Source organism: Pimephales promelas, chromosome 11 (assembly GCF_988280905.1).
Source record: "Pimephales promelas chromosome 11, fPimPro1.hap1.1, whole genome shotgun sequence".
NCBI lineage: Eukaryota > Metazoa > Chordata > Actinopteri > Cypriniformes > Leuciscidae > Pimephales > Pimephales promelas.
The window spans coordinates 12,997,974-13,017,633 of record NC_142779.1 but is presented as its reverse complement, the minus strand read 5'-3'; the positions used below and the strand labels follow the sequence as shown (position 1 = coordinate 13,017,633).

Genomic DNA, 19,660 nt, shown 5'->3' with positions numbered 1-19,660 from the left:
AAAAAAAAAAATTATATACATATCCAGTGTCATTTAGTGTTGTCGCATATTAACAAAGCTAAAAGGAAAATAAATAACTGCATAAAAATCAGAGTCATGTTCTACTCCGAAAACATTTTTTTTTTTATAAACGACATTTAATAGTGTGCAAATTGGTGTAAACTCACATAGAGGCAGGGAGGTGAAGCATGTACACAGTGAGGGTGAACATTACAACACAGATACTCTCACATACAGCTTAATCATTTCAACATTCACAGTGAGAAGACAAGTGAAGCTACACCAAGCATTTTACAGCAAGACACGGCACATTCACAACATTCATACATGAAAATAGATACGTGTCCAACACTGGGTTCTAGTTAAACTGATCAGATATTGAGGAATTTGGTCCTGTAAATACGTATTTGCAGATTAGATAGTTGACATAGCTGTTCTATTATTAAAATGACGACTTTTTTTTTTCAACCTGCTATCATGCCACATGAAGCTGGCCCTAAAGGTATATCATACAATGTTAGCAGGCCAGTGTAAAATCAGGAATTTTGCTAATTGGAAGTTTTTTTCATAATGCACTGCACCAGCAAGAGCTTTAATATTTTCTGGCTTACAGAGTATATTCTTGGCAGAGATGTCCATAGCACCCGAACCGATCTCCTACTATATATTGCACAGTAGATGTTATAGTTACAAAACCCTGAGGTCACCCAAGATAAGGTCAAACATCTCTCTCATGCCATTAGGGTTCTCTGTTTGCCTGAAAATAATTCCCACTGCGGTACAAACACCCCAAAAGATGCTCTGAAAAACACGGAAATGCAATCTCAAAATCATCTGTTGCAGTTTATATTATAAGCACAGATGGCAGTTGGCGCCTGGATTGAATTTGTTAGTATATTGACTATGTATTTGTTGATTAGATTAGTTGTAGAAAAATATTAAAATGTGAATAAAATGTTTGCAACATTCATGACAAAACAAAACATATGAGCACAGCTGCAGCATAAGTGATACAACATTGCATTTGTTTTAAAACAAAAGATAAAATATGTATAAAATATGGCGTATTCGTTGTGGTAAATTACAAGGTAGACGTTTTGTACAGATTTCTATTGACTGAAACCAGGAATATTTTTAAGTGACGTTCGGTAGTTTACATCCAAATTGGTTTGTTAGTCTGCAGCGTTTCACTCGGTAAATAAAAGAAAAGCCAAGGAAATAGTAAGCAAGTCTGGGACGTTGAAAAGACAAATTTGCTCCCAATATTAGGCTAAATCTGTCACTTACAGTGGTCCTTATCCAGTATGAATAAAACAGTGATGCGGTGGGAGATGTTTGAAATATATTACCTGAGGGAAATCTTCTAAAATGAATCTGCTTCAGTTCTTCGAAGGGATAAATTACGCCATGCACTGCGAATGTATCTGTCATACAGTTACAATATAGCGGCATGGAGAATTGATATTATTAAAGATTCTGGAACAACAAAGCCACATAAATCCACCCAGTTACAGGTAGAGGAACATTCTAGTTAAAAGTCTTTTATAATTACATTCATTTCCCTTGTATTCATTCGCATCAATGCCCTAAAATGACACAATAAAAATATATCAATTAATTAATAGAAACCATATTTACATTATTTTTGGTATACTACTATTACTGTATATGGGGCCCTTTTACTAGATTTATATATAATTTCAATGACAAAATTATATGTATATTAATGAAAGGCAGACAAATGATTTTATATGTTATGTTGGAATCAGATTTGATGGGAAATATGATTTGGGATCAATATTATTGAAAATCAAGTGACTTTTGCGAATCCTGGCGGCTACTTCCAAGTGCAAAAAAGACTGGGAAAGCATAGTAGTGCCACGTTTATGGTTATCCGTGTGGCATTATACATCACTAATGTTGTTGCCTTTAAAAAAAAGAGTTATAAAGATAAGATATTAAGTGATATAAAATAGAAAAAATCCCAGATATTTAGAAGAACATCTACTGTGTTCTGTGATCTAACATGTGAATTGCATTACATTCTCATTTTGCTGATAAAACACCTTAATCACCAAGTATATACAGTATATTTATCAGTACTGAATGTTGGATATGCTGCTCACAAACAGAGAGAAGTCACAAAACACCTTAGGGTTCAAAACTACGTTAACATTATTACTGGAACTCTATTGATAAAAATCAATGAACATCTACAAAGGGCACGTTATTGTGTTTCTCATGCAGCAAGTGTTACTGTGACATATGTACAATTCTCCTGTAGTATCCAAACAGACTTGTCAAATGGCCAAATGGGGTTACAAATGTGAGTTTAGATGGGAAACATCCCTTTTTCAACCAGACTTGGCACATTTTGCTATATGTATAGGGTTTGTTCATTCGAACTGACCCTGAAGTGCAGAATGCGATTGTATTTGAGCATGTTAGTATGAATGCGTTGTCATGGGTGGGTTTGAGACCGCATGCAAATCCTTTCACTGAGTGGGTGAGCAGTCGTCCATATCCAGAAGCTCCTTGACCAGCCTCTCGCCGAACTGTGCCCGGCTGTAGCGTTTCACGTGGTAGGCATCTGACATCTTGTAAAGAATATAGGCGTTGTTGATGGCGATGCTGATGGTCAGCCAAAACACCTGCTGCCAGGTCTTGTTGGGCTTGTGGAAAATGAAATACCTAATTGGAAATCATGAGTTTAGTGAATTATCAAATTGTTAACTATCATTTGAAAAATTCACAGAAAAAATCTGTCATTAATTACCCCCCTTGTCTCATTCTAATCCAAACCCGTAAGACTTTCGTTCATCTTCGGCACACAAATGAAGATCTTTTTATTGAAATCTGAGAGCTTTCTGTCCCTACATTGACAGCCTACTACGCAACTACCACGTTCAAGCCCCAGAAACGTATTAAAGACATCGCTAAAATAATCCATGTGAGTCAAGTGGTTTAACCTCAATTTTATCAAACAATACAACCGCTTTGTTTGCGAAAAAAAAAATCTACCACTTTATTAACAATATTAATCTCCAATGAGCATTCATGTGAGCACGATGTATGTTGTGTTGAATGCGCGTTGGGGATTAATATTTTGTAAATAAAGTAGTAAATTATGTTTTTTTGCACAAAGCACTCGCACACAAATTTAGGAACTACTGGAGTGGATTAAAATAATGGATTATTTTAATGACGTATTTACAATCTTTCTGGGGCTTGAAAGTGGTAGATCCGGGGATGAATGAAAGTCTTGTGGGTTTGGAACGACATGAGGGTGAGAAATTGATTACGGAATTTAGATTTTTCGGGTGAACTAACCCTTTAATTAGTCAAACTCACTTGCTGTACTTGTCATCATATTTGCAAATGTAACTCAGGTGTGCAGCAAAGGCCTCCACAGCAAGGGGACATGGGATTTCTCCACTCTTCCTCTTAATGATCACCCCTAGGATAGTCCAGGGCAGAAATGTCAATCACAGTCCCCATACTGTGCAATAGGATGTAACATCAAATATTCAATAAGGACGGATTGTTCAGTTATCTGCTGTATAGGTTCACTGATGTAGGTATTTTAGCAAAGACAAGATGGAAGAAATACTGATCTTAGTAACATAGATCGTGTCTTTACTAATCACAATGTAAATGTAGTTTTAAAGCAATACAATCTAGACACAATTACCACCAGACTACGTAAAAGCATCACTTCTGCTTTAAGAAATTGTATTTCCACTTGATTTCAATCTCTAAATTGAATTGGCCACAAACCACAGGAAGTTGAAAATCAACACAGGTAATGCATTCTGGGAAATCATTTCTTCCACCCTGGTCCAGAAAAGATCATTTATTAAATGTTAAAAAGATTATTTTGAAGACAATGAGGAAAAGCATTGAAATTAATTATAGACTGGATTCACAAAGTACCTAAAAGTTGCGGCTGAATAGCGGTAGGATAGCAGTTTTAGTTCAGGTAATTTATAGAACATTTGGCAGAGATTTAGCAAAGAGTTTTCATTGAAATTGTATAGCCCCATTAATCACCTGCTCTCAAAGAGGAAACAGCATGCAGAAAAAGCTTTTTATATATCAACAGATTATTTCAGATTCCAGAGAATGAAATATAAGTCGTATTTTAATCTCCATTTTTGCCTGACCTAAAAAAACAGGAGCAATGTTATTTATTTAACACACACACACTTTAATAAAAATGCCATAGCATCATTATATCATCTCTGACATTTCTCATCCTCAAATTTGAAAAACAAATAAATGCGGTGATTAGTTCTTGTTTTTTTCCAGCTACATCTTCTCTCTAAGATCAAATCCTCTCTTTCTGATCCTCTCTCATGATGTTTCACATTTCTTAAAATCACTGAATTGTCTACCTGTGCATTTTAGAATTGAGTTTAAAATTCTTCTCTTTGTTTTTAAATATGTAAATAATCTGACATCAAGCTATTTGTCTGGGCTACTCTGTCCACACAATCCCACACGAAACCTGAGGTCCCCAGATCATGGTTAAAGAATAGCGGGGACAGGGCCCTATAGGCTGTGGAACAGCCTTCAGGTTTATATCAAATATTTTGTCATGAACGTGTGGTTTGTTCTTGTTCTTCATCATGTCTATTGTTCAGCACTTTGGTCAGCCCTGTTTGCTGTTTTTAAATGTACAATATAAATAAATACAAACTCGAACCTCATGTGAAGCTGATGTCAGAACAGATCAAGGCTTATCCAATAAATGTGAAAACCAGCACAATACAATGAAGCTTTGGCTTTTATAATCCCTGATATGGACGATATCCACTTAATCCCTGTACATCAGCGTAAAAGCAATGTAAGCTCACACTACTATAGTGAAAACACTTTCCAGGAGGCTTGTTGCTGCAGCTTGTGAGTGTCAATCGTACTTTGCATGTTTCCTTTCATTATAAACTGTTGAAACTGTATCATTTAAACAAGAAGAAACATACTATATGGCTGTCCTGTGTGTGTTTTTCGTACCTTCTTTGGTGGGAGAGTAGGCGTTAGTGAGGAACCTAAAGTTGCCTTTGTTGTACCAGTTGATTATGGACGTATTGCCTCTCATCATAACGTGAGACTGGCCACGTTGCTGTGGAGCCTCAGTATTGATCAGCATAGACTGAGGAAGACCTGTACAATCACTCTTCCTGGTGCTCAGCAACCCACAGCCGTAGATGCCTGCAGGAGATAGAATGTAGAAAAGAAAAGTAAATAATCCATTTCTGGAGAAGGTTGATAATTCATATTCAGCCTGAGCAATGAGCATTCAAAGTCACATCTGAAAGCTGATTGGATGAATAGAGGTCATATCTATGAAGCTGTGAGCAGATGTCTTTTCCTCAGCACTGCCAGATGCTGCAGCCTGAATGCGGCCTAGTCTGATTGAGATATGATGATAATTACTCGTATTCATCCTCCCTGAAAGGGAAGGTGGCAACTGCGTGACCGTTCTTTCCTTGAAGATTTCCATTCTCATATGCATCTCCATTTTATATATGCAATGAAGTCAAATGTCCTGGAGGATTCACTCAAGAAAATTTGGACTACTTTGACATTTATTGCTGAGAGGTTTCATCACTCCGAAGGAACGAATTTTTGGACATTTGCCAGCAGTTAAACTCATGACAAAATATCACATCTTTCAAATCTTTGGAGATCACTTACCTGATGTTGTGTGAAAAAAGCTGGGCTAAAAATGTTGAGGAAACTACTCTGAAGTCGGCATGCTGTCATTGATTTACATAAACTCTATGAAAGAACCGATTCACTGAACTGTACACTATTGTTTAGCCAACTGATATCCCGTTCGCTCTTTATATCAATAGACCATTTTGTCAGCAATTCGTCATGCTTTTTTGCATTTTAACTTGAGCGTGTAATTTTCAGCCTGCGTGTTGAATGAAGCTGGTACATTCGAAAAGACATTCAATTATGACCTAGATCTCAAATAATGTAAATAAAAAAATATGTAGAAAGAGAGAAGCTGGCCACTAGCCTAATCCACTCTAGCTGTGTTAACATTTACTCCCAGCTGGAGGCATTCAAATAATCTTAGAGTATGAAACACGTTTGCTGTGAGAACTCAAGGTCAACTTCCTCTTACTCTCTCCATTTATTCCTTGCCTAGGATGCTGTCATCGTGTAATTAAAAACTGCAGGGGATGTGGAACATCAGATGGAGAGAAGATTAAAGTGATGGGGAAAAAAGAAGAAGCAGAGCCAAGGCAGAATTCACTGAGAGAAGTAGAGCAGATAAAGATGCAAGGGATTGACAGATGCAGCACTGTTGCACACACATTGCAGCACCTACCCTGCTTCTCAAATTCCTGAAACAAGTTTAGACTTGTGATGCTTGGACCAGTGAAGATGATAGCATTACGGCCAGCCAGATTCTGACAGAGCTGCTTGGCCACCAGACTGTGAAGCTGTGGTTTATTCTTCAGTGTGTCCAAACCATCTGGACCTGGACCCTCCTTTAGATGGACATAGATCTGAGAGGGAAGCATGAAAATTGAAACTATTCACTTTATAAATGCACATTCTGGATATTATTGTGAATCATTCGTTAATCTAATAAATTCCTATATATTTTTTATTATTATTAAATATCCTGTTTTACTCCGAAAGTTAAAACTGTCATTATGTCCTGACAGTAGATTATGAGATAGATGATCTGTGAAATAAATCAAGCTCCTCTGGCTCCTCCCAGTGGTCCTATTGCCATTGCGCGCTGATCACAAGAGAGCGCTATTACACAGCGCGCCGTCATTCAAACCAAACTCAAGATTGCGGTGTGCTGCAGCTGTGCTAATGGCGAAGAAACAACCTAAACTGCCAATTTCTCGAGTGGAACCTGCTCATAAAACAAAAAAGGGTAAAAGGAAGACGATAAACAAGCGAAAAAGAAAGAATTAGACGGAGCCCATTGACTTTAGCCGCAACATGTAGATAAAATGTCACGCACTCTGCAAAGCAACAATTGAAACCTGTTGATTCACTGGCTCGTCATGTTGCTGAAATATTATCGTGGCGATATAATATTGAGGCCGAGGGACAAGGACATAAGAGTGGCGCGAGGCCACACCGGCCACACCGGTCTGTCTCGCCTCTCTCACGGAGGAGCGGATCATAAAGGAGGAGCGGATCATAAAGGAGGATAGCGACGACAGTGGAGAGAGGAACAGGTCTGATTTTATGTTGTGATTTTTATGTTCTTTTTTGTGTGTTGTCCGTGAGGGGCTGCTGGCTTATACTTCAATTTTGTATTTGTTTATTAAACTTGTTGAACGTTCGCCGGTGTTCGCTACCCATCGAGATTTCCTACTTACCGGTTATGCGCATGTGCAGACTCACAGTTTTTATTTATTTATTTATTTTTTTACAAAAGGTACATTTTCCTGTTATAATGTATATTTTCCCTTGTACGGTCAGCCAGCTGAAAAAGAATAACTGAAAGTTTCAGTTACTATGAGGAAAGGTGTACTTTGACAAGTCAAAGATGAATATTTTGTGATAATTTTTACTTTTCACACCGTTTTAAAAATAAAAACAGTAGTCTACAGTATACAGTAGCTACTCATAACTTAGAATTGTATTATAATTGTTTTTCATACGACTTTAATCGGCATTTTACGGTAGCATTTTTCGACAAGGCAGCAAAAATCGGCAGAACACCTGTTCCCGGCTCCTTTTTCCCAAAACTACTGAACTCGTCACAAATACAGGCCTACTAGCAAACCTTATCTAGCATTAGGCGTACATATCACTAGAATAATTACTTGAATTATATTACATAAGTTACGTTATCGTTATATTATCTTACTAGCTATTTATAACTTATAGAAAGGTGCAACGTTATAAACTTCCATTACATGTATTGCAAATAAGTAATGATTTGAGGACCAAGTTTGTAATCAAAGTATGGGCAGGCCTGTCAATGTAAAGCATATTGTTAATGTTTCGTCCCTACTAATGAATGTGCCATATAACATATTATCTGCCGTCATTGGTGTCCCTGGAGCTGTGGGGTAGGGCTGTAGCGCAGCAGAGAGCAAGGGGGTGGGACCTGTAAGTAGTGCTTGTTCAAATTTTCAGCAAAACTCCCTACTGCAGCTTTAAGTGGTCTGGGCTCAATAAAATTATATTTCATTGATCCCATCAAGGAATGCGCCTCTCTGTACTCCAGTTTTCAGTCAACCGAGAAGCAAAATATTTTAAACAAGTGAACATTTTTTTCTTTTTCTCACTAGAAACAATGTGGCAGTTGATGAATTTCTTTGTGGTATATCCTTGCCCTGTGGGAGCGTGTGTGTGTGTATTCACCTGACCGATGAAACCGGTGGCGCTGCACTGACGCACCCACAGGCTGAACTTCCTCTTCTTCCTCTTGCGCAGCTCTCTCTCTGTACATGTAGTAATGAACACAGGATCCTCATCAATCAAAGGCTCATGGAGGACCTGGGGAAAAACGGCATGTCTGAATTGAAAATTCCATTGATAACACAAGCAAAATTAGCTTTTTTGCATTGATAACACATGTTTCCCACACAAGATGCATGCTGGAATCCTGAAAAGGTGCCTCATTTATAAAGTGTGGGCACGCATAGATTTAAACTTAAGGACCGTTTTCATAAATATTACTGTTGGCGAAGTTCAAATATGCGTAGACTAAAATCCATGCTAACTTTCATATAAAAACAGTCCTTGTGGCAGTCTTTTGAAGCCAGGTATTTGGAAATCTAAGCAATTCTTACCCCTCTTTTAAAATTAAATTACACGGCGGAGATCTGAAACCATTCAGCTGTGCACAATTTCAAGGTCATTTGTGATTTATAAATTTCACATCTGGAAGAGATGTGTACACATGTTTTCTGTGAAACTATCAGCAAATGTACGTGTAAGACTGGTGCCAGACTGTCTGGACCAAGAGAGGACTACTCTCTGAGAGAACAAAGGAAATTAAAATTTGAACTGTGTCTTGGAAAATTAGCATCCCCACCCAAGTCAATAACATCAGTATTGTCTTAATTTACATTTATTTCCCTTTACACCCTCTTCCCCCATCTCTTCTCTCCACATGCTGAAATTCAACCAAAAATCTAGATGGTTTAATGTGAACAATTAGCATACAACACTATACATGTTTGGTATCATTTGAAATGTCTCTGCGCGACTGGTACAAAGGTCCCACAGAAGGGAAACCATGGCATGATTATATAAAGTTACCATTAGAGAAAGTTAAGTTGGCTAAGTTGGAAAGTAAAAGGTCATGACCTCTAGTTAGATATAGTCTTACCTTAATTAAGTGTGTTCAGATCTATGGGGACTAAACCATATATTCTAGAATAAGCAAGTAGTTGACGGCTGTCTAGAATATTAGTCAATCACCTCTGTCTAATGACCAAGACTGACTAGCTTGTGATTATAGACCTTATTCAGAGCAGCGCCATGACAGGTATGAAAGTGAGGCTGTGAGGGATAGACTTGCAGTGTTTCCAATGGCATCCGCTGTAAAAAGCTGAATAAAGCTCCTAGATTACTTACAATTTTCCACAGCTCACATTGTCATGAGTTTTTTGTGAATTAAAATTTCTTGGAAAGATATTTTTCCAGTGTTACATGAGCAGAACAAAATGAAAACACATTAAATAACAGTACAGCCCATTAAAGAGATGCATGTCTATCCCTCACAGCCTCGCTTTCATTCTCATTAAAAATCAAAGATGGCGCTGCCGTGAATAAGGCGTATTAGATTGTATACCAAGCCGGTGCGAGACTCGAAGTGTTAGAAATATGGATGAACGAGTGTAATTTCAATAAAGAGTTCCATAGAATAATCAAATGCGTAGCTATACAAATGGTCAATAATCAATTGGCATTTTAACCTAAATTCAAGGTTGAGATAAAATGGAGTCCGATCAAAGTACATTGGAATGAAACTACTTTGACACACTGAAACGGCCGAATGTGCAGTAATCCTCCATCCGCTTATCGGTAAACGTTGTTGTGGCGATTTGGCCTTAATACGCAACATTTCTATGCCTAAAAAGTCAAGTCAGGTATGATAGTTCTCTTTTCTGGTTAGAATTTTTATTTGTTTGACTCCGTAAAACCTCTCATCAAGCTGAAGCAGTTAAACAGGGCATGTGTGGCTCTGAGTGTCTGTAATGAATGCCTGATTGTTTGCCAGTAGGGGCTAAGAAACAAACCCACACTGTGGCAGTCAAAGTGGGCTGGCTGGCACACATTGTCAAGGTGATATCTCCATGGCACTGGGAAAGCTGAGAGACGCAGATGGTGTTTAGTTTACTCATGGTAGGTGAGTAATTGAGGGGTGTCTCTGAGATGGGTCACACAAGGCCTCATGAAATGCAAATCTCTGATTTAGTAGCAGAAGCTGATTCATTTAAATCCATACGTTGAAATATCCAGCCTGTTCTCATCCTTTAACGTCATATAGAACGCTATATGCAAAAACGGCGCTATACTACGCACATGGCACCCTTTATCGTTAATATAACACGCGAACCCAAGACGTCATAAATCCTTTAGCGTGAATATAACACGCAGACCCTACCCCATACCTAAACTTAGCCCTCACAGCGCGTGTTATATTAACGATAATGGGTGCCATGTGCGTAGTATAGCGCCGTTTTTGCATATAGCGTTCTATATGATGTTAAAGGATGAGAATGCGTTGAAATATCAAGCTAAAATTTAGGTTAATGACAACCTTAAATAAATAGTTTACAAAAAACAATTCTGTCATATTTAATTAACCTTTGTGATGTTTTAAATTTGTATGACTTCCTTCTCCAGAACACAAGATCCTCACCATTTTGGTTGAAAATTAAAATTAGTTTGTCAGATTAACATAAACATCGGTACTGTTACTTCAGTAAATATAATTTATTTCAGTCTTTACAACTTTTACTTGTAACGAAGTAATATTTGACCAAAAGTATCTGTACTTTCACTCAAATAAGGAAGTTCACCTCTGGTCATACAGGTTTGGAAGGACATGAGGGTGAATAAATGATTGAATTTATTTTTTGGGTGAACTATCCTTGTAATATGAATACGTTGTAACTGTAGAGGTTGGCAACCTACAATTTTCAGCACGATGGATATTTTAATTGGAGTACACAAAGAACCTAAAAATGTCTCAAAAGTGCACATCAGTTGGAACAGTAATTAATGGGGTTTTAAAGGTCAGGAGTTCACAGGACCTTAATTAGCACCAAATCGTCAGCACAAATGGAGAATTAGAATGTTTCTCTGAGGAAATTTCAAATTAATTTTTAATTTGTCGATCAATATATTCTCACAATCTAGCCTCTAGTCATGCTGGCCACTATCAAACAAAGGGGGAAAACAAAAGACCAATTTCTAAAAGAAATCCCTGATGGCCGTTTAAAAGATGAATGTGCCGTTCTAAGCGTTTCGTCTAATACAATCTTCTTCCGCTCTGGTCCATTGGCTTTGTTCCACTCTGGACGTCTCATTGTTAATCCAAGGCCTCCACTCTCTCTTACTGAACACGGCCCACGGTGTCCGCATGTTTGATTGCTGCTTTCTCCTCCTCCACTGCACTTGCTGGCCTATGTTTGTAAGACACCGTGGAACCCTGATCCATTTCTGGAAGTTATCTGTGATTCCTCTTTCCAGTTTCTCCACTGTTGAGATTGGAACTTTATAAATCGTAAGGGGGCACAACACCCGTGGTAGTAGGAGGCCAAACTGCAAACACCAGGCCTTCAATCTTCCAGGTACACAAGGTCAAAAGACTCCTGAGCTTATGAATAACTTAAGATGAGCCTGAGGCATTCATGCATTTAACTGTAATCTTTCAGAAAAGATAAATAATTTGTAGCATACATAGATTGAAAACAAACTAAGATTTAACAGACCTCGAGTACTGAGCATTGAGCAACACTGACTAGTAGCAGATATAAAAGACCCCCCAGGCCTCAAAATGGCACCATAAAGCTCCTAGCCATAAGACATGTGACCGGACTCCAGGCTATCCCAATTACAGCAGAACGTGTTCTGATTTCAGTCCCAAACACACTTTCCACTGGCACAGAAATTGAATATGTCTGCTAGACCTAGTTTCCAAAAAGTGAATACTGTGAAGATTTGTTTCATGCAGTTTTTCTTCGTACTGTCAACATGTTGATGTTTGTACTGCATTGATCTGAAGTGTCATGTCGTTGCTTGTATTCATTACCTGCGTCTGTGATGGCCTGAAGGTAGAGCTGAAGCTCTGCTGAAGAGAGTCCAGGAAGGGTTGGATCTTATAGAGGCCCTGACTGCCACCGTGGCTGGAGCGGAAGGCTACGACATGGAAGTACTTGAGGATCTTCTCGAAGCGTGCCTGGCTCATCTTGAGCGCGATGCTGCGATTACTGAAGAATCCGCTGCTCCAGATGCTGAGCACTGATTCACAACGGTTCACGCCAGTAGAAGTGACATAACCCAGAAAAGCCTTCATTTCAGCCAGCGTCACATTCGTCCATCCTTCATCACTTCCAAAGCGCTCCTGGTACTTTTTGGCATACATGTTGGTCTGGGTCACCATGTTCTGAATGATGTTGTCAGGGACAAACAGCTGGAAGAAGTCCATGGCCGTTGCATTGGCTGGCATTTTCTGCGTCGGACCTGCAAAGTAAAAGTTACGTTTTAACAGACTGATACATATTTTCTTCAGAATTCTTTCATTTTTTTAAGCCAAGGATGATTTTAATGTATATAAATAAAAAAAATTAAATTACTGTTTAGCACTGGAAATACATAATGCGATTTTGATTATACATGTTTAATTCTGTAAACTATTAAGCAGCTGATTTACATAAGACTTCAATAAAAACAGCATTATATTAATTCTCCGTATTTCTTCTAAATAATGATACTACATTCATTTCAATATTCATATGAAACTAAAACAAAACCAAAAAACTGGAAGAAAATTAAAAAATGATTATGTTGTTAGAAGTGGGTTTTTTTGGGTGATTTTATGGTTATGTAATATATTTAGATGGTATTTAGATATGATTTCCTAAAGGGATAGTTGCCTCAAAAATTTAAATTCTGTCAATACTCCACCTCATGTTGTCCAAAATACATTCTAATTTTTGTCTTCCATGGAACACACAAATATTTATTTCTTTATTTTTAGAAAGCTTACTTTTTCAAAATGGCTTCTTTTGTGTTCAAAAGAAAAAAATACAGGTTTGGAACGAGATGAAAGTGAGTAAATGATGACAGAATGTTCATTTTTAGGTGATCCGTTCCTTTTACTGGGCATTGGATGCTCAGTTGAACCTCTAATGACGTTTATCAGGACCCTCATCACCATCTATCTAATGGTGAACTAATGAGAAACACTACTTACCAGCTAATGACAAAAAGTTGTAGAAAGCGGCTCATAAAAAGCATAATTTGTTCCGATGTTATCTTTTACTCCACTTCGTCTAATGTCCGTTTTGTCTCTTAAAAGGCATAATGCAGCTCACACAGAAATGGAGCAAACAGGAGGAAAATTGAAGTGTCTTTATTGGAGATGTGTTATCATACATTAACTTATACTGTGGAAATAAGTATCATTTACAGTGTTGCTTAGTGTGAATATTGGTTTTAACACCCACAAACAACAGACAAAAGAAATATCCTCCCCTTATGTTATTATTGTAGTGATGGAAACTCCAAAGCACAACAGAGGCCAGCAACTACATTTACAACTTTACAACACATTTACTGAGAGTTACAGAGACCTAATGACCCCAAAGCAAGTGTATAATTAAAAAGTAATTAAAAAGCTAGTAAAAAAAATGTCCAGGAATCTGATCTACACAGAAAATCAAGTAGGGAGACATAAAACAGAAAAAGAAATCATAAAATATTAAAAAAAAATGTAAACATAGCAATATATTACAAAATGTAAAACATAAAAATCGAAACTATATAAACAAAAAAAAAAGTTATTTTTATGAACAAATGTTTCAGTCATGCTTTCCCAAGACTCTCGCTGTGTCCAAAATTTTCACTCAAACCACTACTCCTATGTAGGGGGTAGGGAGTAGAGCACTATATAGTTAGCTCACCAGCATAAGAGAAACACCACTTTCGGACATTACTCGATCGTCTCTTGGCGCCGTTGATTACATCATCTGTCAGCTGGTGCCGAGCCGGCTCTGGGCTAAATAGATTTTTTTTTAAATAAATACATTACATTATATTGACCTTATTTCTCCAAAATTTAAAAAAAATAAAAGTCTTTCCTGGGCGTTTCTGTTATAATGTGCTAATCCACACATGATTATAACTTATTTTTACCATCAGCGCAATGCATGATGGTATGGAGGGCTTGGGTTAGTGACCATCGGTTGTACACTACTTTTCAAAATTCATTCTGGGATACACTGAGTGGACTATATAGGGTATAATAATCATCACTATACATTCGGACAGCACTACAAAATGGCGAGCTCACTATATCCACTATATAGTGAGTAGTGGGTGATTTCGGACACAACATCTGTCATGATTCAGTCATTTATGACGCACATCTTGACCAAACAACAACAGCTGCTATTCAACCAGTAGCTCATCTCCCATTACGGACCTGAAGGATCTTGTAAAGCAAACACAATCTTTCCCAGGATAAAGTCCATAGCGCAGTTTATTATGTTCATTCATCTGTGCCTTTTTGGTATAAAACATCTTTTTAGGGGGAACATCTCAGGAAAAATGCTTAAAACCACTTAACCCAGTTTGCTAAAAATAGTTAGTACCAAAATCTAAAAAAAACATTAAAATGTCTTCTTACTGTCACTGGTCACTATTTTTAATTATACAGTATGTTGCCTTGTTGCATTCACTGTAAATGATCTTGTGGTGAACCAAAATAATTTGGTAGAAATTTTCAGGGTCTTTAAAGCCACATGCAAAATAATTAGAGGAATTGCTGTTCATAATAGTTTTACATGAAGTATAGAAGGACATGTCAATTTCCCAGAAGTACCGTCTATACAAAATATAATAATTTAATTTAATATTTTTATGCTGGCCAGAATTTAAATTTGAATAAACAAGTATAAAATTAACATGGCAGAGAAAACTAGGTTTCTAGGTTTGTTTTTATCTAGCTCAAAATGAGTTATGGTACTAAATCAAAGTGTTATGTAATATGCTTAACGAGATAATGGCCATACCACTTCTAAAATGTATACAGTACTTTATATTAGCAGAAAAACTGGGTAAAAATATTGCTTGTCCAATTGTAATCTTAATATCTTGTAGTGCTGCAGTGATATTTCATATGACTTTAATAACTGTGTTCAATGGCTTTTCTGTTCACACCCAGAGGGTCTATAGCCTATATAACACCAAAATGTATTTTTTTTCTCTGAGTCTTTACATTCAGTCTTTCTGGAGAACCATTGCAGGTGTGCTACAGTACAGTGTTTCCTAGATGAATTATTGAGAAGAAAAAGCAGCAGCCTCTGCACCTTCTCCTCTCCACTATACAAATAAGCAAGCTAGTATAAATCGATCTTATCTTTTTAGATCTTACAGCAGGTGCTCAATTATATTATATGGCCCTTAAACAGTCCAAGCAGTGTCTCATTTAAAAAAAAATGTGTCAAAAAACTGTTGGGGATGACAAAGATCTGTTTACAGCTTAAACACTTGGTTTATTATAATTCAATCATTTTCAAATGACTTGTTCAAGAAATTGTTAGATGATATGCTTTAACACGATCTCCAAAGGTTGAAAGCGAAAGCACAAAATCTGACCCGACCTGAATAATATCGACCTTATATAAGTTTCACATTCAGGCTACAGTCTTGTGCCAGACAAGGACAATTCAATTACCTTTCACAAATAACACTGACACATCGTTCCGTCTTTCAGCATCCACAAGTGTCGCATCTTCTTAAATGAGCCATGACATAAAATGCAAAATGTCGGTGCTCTTTGTGTACTAGCTTTCCTTACTGATTTTACAGCGTGTGCCAAAGCAAAGGCAGTCACCAGATGGCTCATTTTCCCTCTATGGTGACAGACAGAACTTTCTGAGCAACCACGATGGATAGATGTGTCATTTATATCAGCAGCACGGCAATTTGGAAAATGCCCAAACCAAAACAATACAAGAAAATATTACACAAGGATTATAATACTTTCTACTAAAACATCATCGTAATCGTGTTTCTCAGTGTATTTTGGTTATACTGTACATATCTGCTGATTCCATCATTCTTTCAATTTTCCATGTTTGTGCAATGATCTTTCCATGACATTTAATCACATACCACGTATCATTTAAACATGCACTTGGGTCACTTTGACTTGAGTGAAATGAAGCATGAAATTAGTATCAGTCTATCGATCCATATGTCAAGCGGTTAGGGTTGTAGGCTCTATACACTTCTGTTTATGACAATATTTTTAGACTGCCATTAAATGCATCATCAATGAGATCAGAACATATTATAGAATAACTGATAAACTCTTGAATATCCTTGCTAGTAAAAACAACATGTTTTGTTATTGATGCAAGAATGTTCCCCTGCACATTATGCAAACCACAGCATTTGAAAGTTTGTCTGGCATTAGCACATGATTATCTCTGCCTATGATTAATGGAGAAGTATATACGTAGACCTTCAATATTATGGCTGGAATAAAAAAGAGCCCTTCTCTTTCTCTCGCCATTTCATTCATTACAGGTATTTCTTTGACATTGTGCTAACTGGACTATTCTCATAGAAGCTACCTAGTGAGTAATCTAGTAAATCTGTTCCCTTAATACTGAAACTAATCACTGGCAATGGCATCACATATATTTTACATTTAGCAGGTTTAATCATATTGCTGTGTCATAACTATAACATAGTAATTTGGTGCATGCACAACAAAATGTAATAAACTATTAATACTCTCTCTTTAGATGATGATTTGCCTTTCTGGACCACAGTCAGTTTACTGGCAAGCATCTTTATAATGATAAGTCATGCAAATCTGTAAATTCAGTTCATAAAAGCATAACTAAATTATCTTCAGGCACTTTTAATATGTTGATTCAAGTTCACATAATGGACATGAATTAAATCCTACATGCTCTTTTTTCAAAATGTGACTGACTTTAATGTAGTTTTTTGACCCCACCAAAACATACTGTGGAAAAAAAAAATTAAAACAAACCCAAAAACACAATTGATAAAACAAGAGAACTTTTAGGGTGTACTGTACACCAACCAGAAAACCTATGAGACCCTCAAATGTGCGTAATAATACAAATATTCTCCAAAGAACAGTTGAAGTTAATGTTTATAATCAGTTCTCATATGATTATGTCATGAAATATCAACTTAATATTTTATTTCTAAATTAGTGTTTGTCCTTAATCTTTTCTCTATAGGCATTCAGTGTCACACAAAAGGCTAGACAGTCAGTCAGTCAGTCAGTCAGTCGTGAGCTTTTATTAAATGTGGTGACACTTTAAATGACAGGCATTAATAAAATCTCTTAGAATTATATGAATCCACCTAAAATGACAGTCTATTAAGTTTTAAACAACTGCTGACTGAATGACTTGAATGTTAAGGATTTTTAGATAAAACGTTCTGACTGTCAATAATGTGCGTGTGCCTGTTTCTATTCTGGTGTGGATTTCAACCTGAATGCACAGCAACTCATGGGGACTCGTATCACTGCGGGGATCTAAATTGAGGTCCCAATGAAGAAACAAGCTTATAAATCATACAGAATGAATTTTTTTGAAAATGTAATAAAGCAGGAAGTTTTCTGTGATGGGTAGGTTTATTATAAGGTGGTAGAATATACAGTTTATTCAGTATAAAAAACAATACGTCTGTGGAGAGTCCCCACAAAGATAGTAAACCAGATGTGTGTGTGTGTGTGTGTGTGGTTTTAGTTTACTACTGTTTTTTTTTTTTGTTTTTTTTTTGGTCCTGATTTTTGTCCTGCAGTTCTTATTTGTCCCCTCTACGGTCGTAATTGCCACTTGTTGGATATGTTCACAGTACATCAGTTGATAGGAAATCATTCACACTCGGTGTTAATCCTCTCTAAAAGCCACCTAACCATTTTAAAGTGTGCATTTCATAGAAATAAGAGCCTCCTCTCATCCACCCATGCAAATGACCCTTCATCCCTAATACAGAGTTAATCATAATCATAATCAGAGCTGCTCGCAGTCTGGCAGTGATTACACTGGAAAGCATGGTCAGATGGTCTGAAAACTCCAAATTTGGCCTGATATCTCAATTCCTATATTTTCTCTGCATGATTTCAAAGAGCCAGCTAATAATCACCCATGATCCACATTTGATGGAACTGTGTCATCTGTTGGAGCCATCTGATGAGAGAGATCAAAGTAAACCGGTGTAGTCATCAAAGAGTCCCATCTGTGAGCTTAATACTCATCGAGCATGCAGGCCTCTCAAGGATGAGAAAGCTGCATTGCATTAACATGAGGACCAGTTAATAAGAGCTGAACTTACCATGCGTGTCCTGATAGTGGGGCACGCTGAAGTCCAGTAGCGTGTCGCTCCATCCCTCCTCCTGCGCCTGGCCGTTGGAAACAGACCCGGGAGGACCGCAGCTCTGACTCCTAGTTTCACCGGCTCTGGCATCGACCGTATTCGTCTCCGTGTAGTTATCCGAATTGGAGTCTCCCGTTGTACTGTAAAAGGGGTTTTCGCTGCTGTCGTCTCCCGACTCCCCAAATACATCATCGGAAATCTGCAGGCTCTCGTAGCGAGAACGCGCTTCCTCGAGGAGCGACAGTCCCCTCCTTCCACACTCCGCCATCGTTTGTCAGTACCGACGTAGAGCTGCTACACCCGGCGAGATTCGGCATGCAAATGACCTCCTTAACAGCGTCAAATCCGGCATACAGTCTGTTGCACCAAACCCCTCTGGTTCGTGCGTGCGTGTCGCGGTCCTCAGCGGGTGTAGCAGGTCTCAGTAGCGGCGAGGAAATAAAGGTGAACGCCGCGGGAGCTGTCCGTCCTGAGTGGTGCTGAAATACCCCCTATCATGCGAGCTGAACCCCCACAACTGACCGCTCCACAAACGATCTCTGCATCCGGGTTGGGCGGGCTCCCCTCTCTTGTGTCATTTAGTGAATCTCCAGCTTCCTTAGAAATCACCTGACTCGGTCTCTCCTTGCACTGTCCAATGGGATTAACCTCTGAATAAATCGTGGATGATAGAGACAAGAATTATATTTTGCTCTGCCACAGATACAGGCTAGAGAGCAGTGTTAAATACCTTGTTGGCAAATAATTTTTTTTCTGTGTGAATATGCAAGAGCATCAAACGAGTTCCAGTAAGACACGTTTAAAACATTACACACTTTTAGATTTAAAATTATTGTTTATATAGCTGAAACAAAGTGTAGGAAATATACTAAATACTTATCTGATATATCTTAAAAATGTTTTGTCTCAAGATGTACACCAGCAGCCTAATTTTATTTTTCTAAGGCACTTTTATAGAAACCCATTTAAATGCCATAATCCAGTCTTTAAAACTGGGCCATGAATTTAAAATATTGATAGCCTAGTAAAAAAATATGAAATTGTTACATTAGTG

The 19,660-nt window shown here is 37.6% G+C and overlaps 1 protein-coding gene across 1 annotated transcript; it reads right to left on the bottom strand.

Annotated features, from left to right (window-relative positions):
• Positions 1-483: 483 nt before the first annotated feature.
• Positions 484-19,236, bottom strand: pgbd5 (piggyBac transposable element derived 5). The gene is made up of 7 exons (XM_039672911.2): positions 18,565-19,236; positions 12,263-12,693; positions 8,356-8,490; positions 6,344-6,524; positions 5,014-5,211; positions 3,352-3,457; positions 484-2,691 (listed from the first exon to the last, which is right to left on the bottom strand). Exons 1-7 carry the CDS (start codon positions 18,872-18,874, stop codon positions 2,496-2,498), a joined length of 1,557 nt encoding a protein of 518 aa, XP_039528845.1. The 5' UTR covers positions 18,875-19,236; the 3' UTR covers positions 484-2,495.
• Positions 19,237-19,660: the final 424 nt, after the last annotated feature.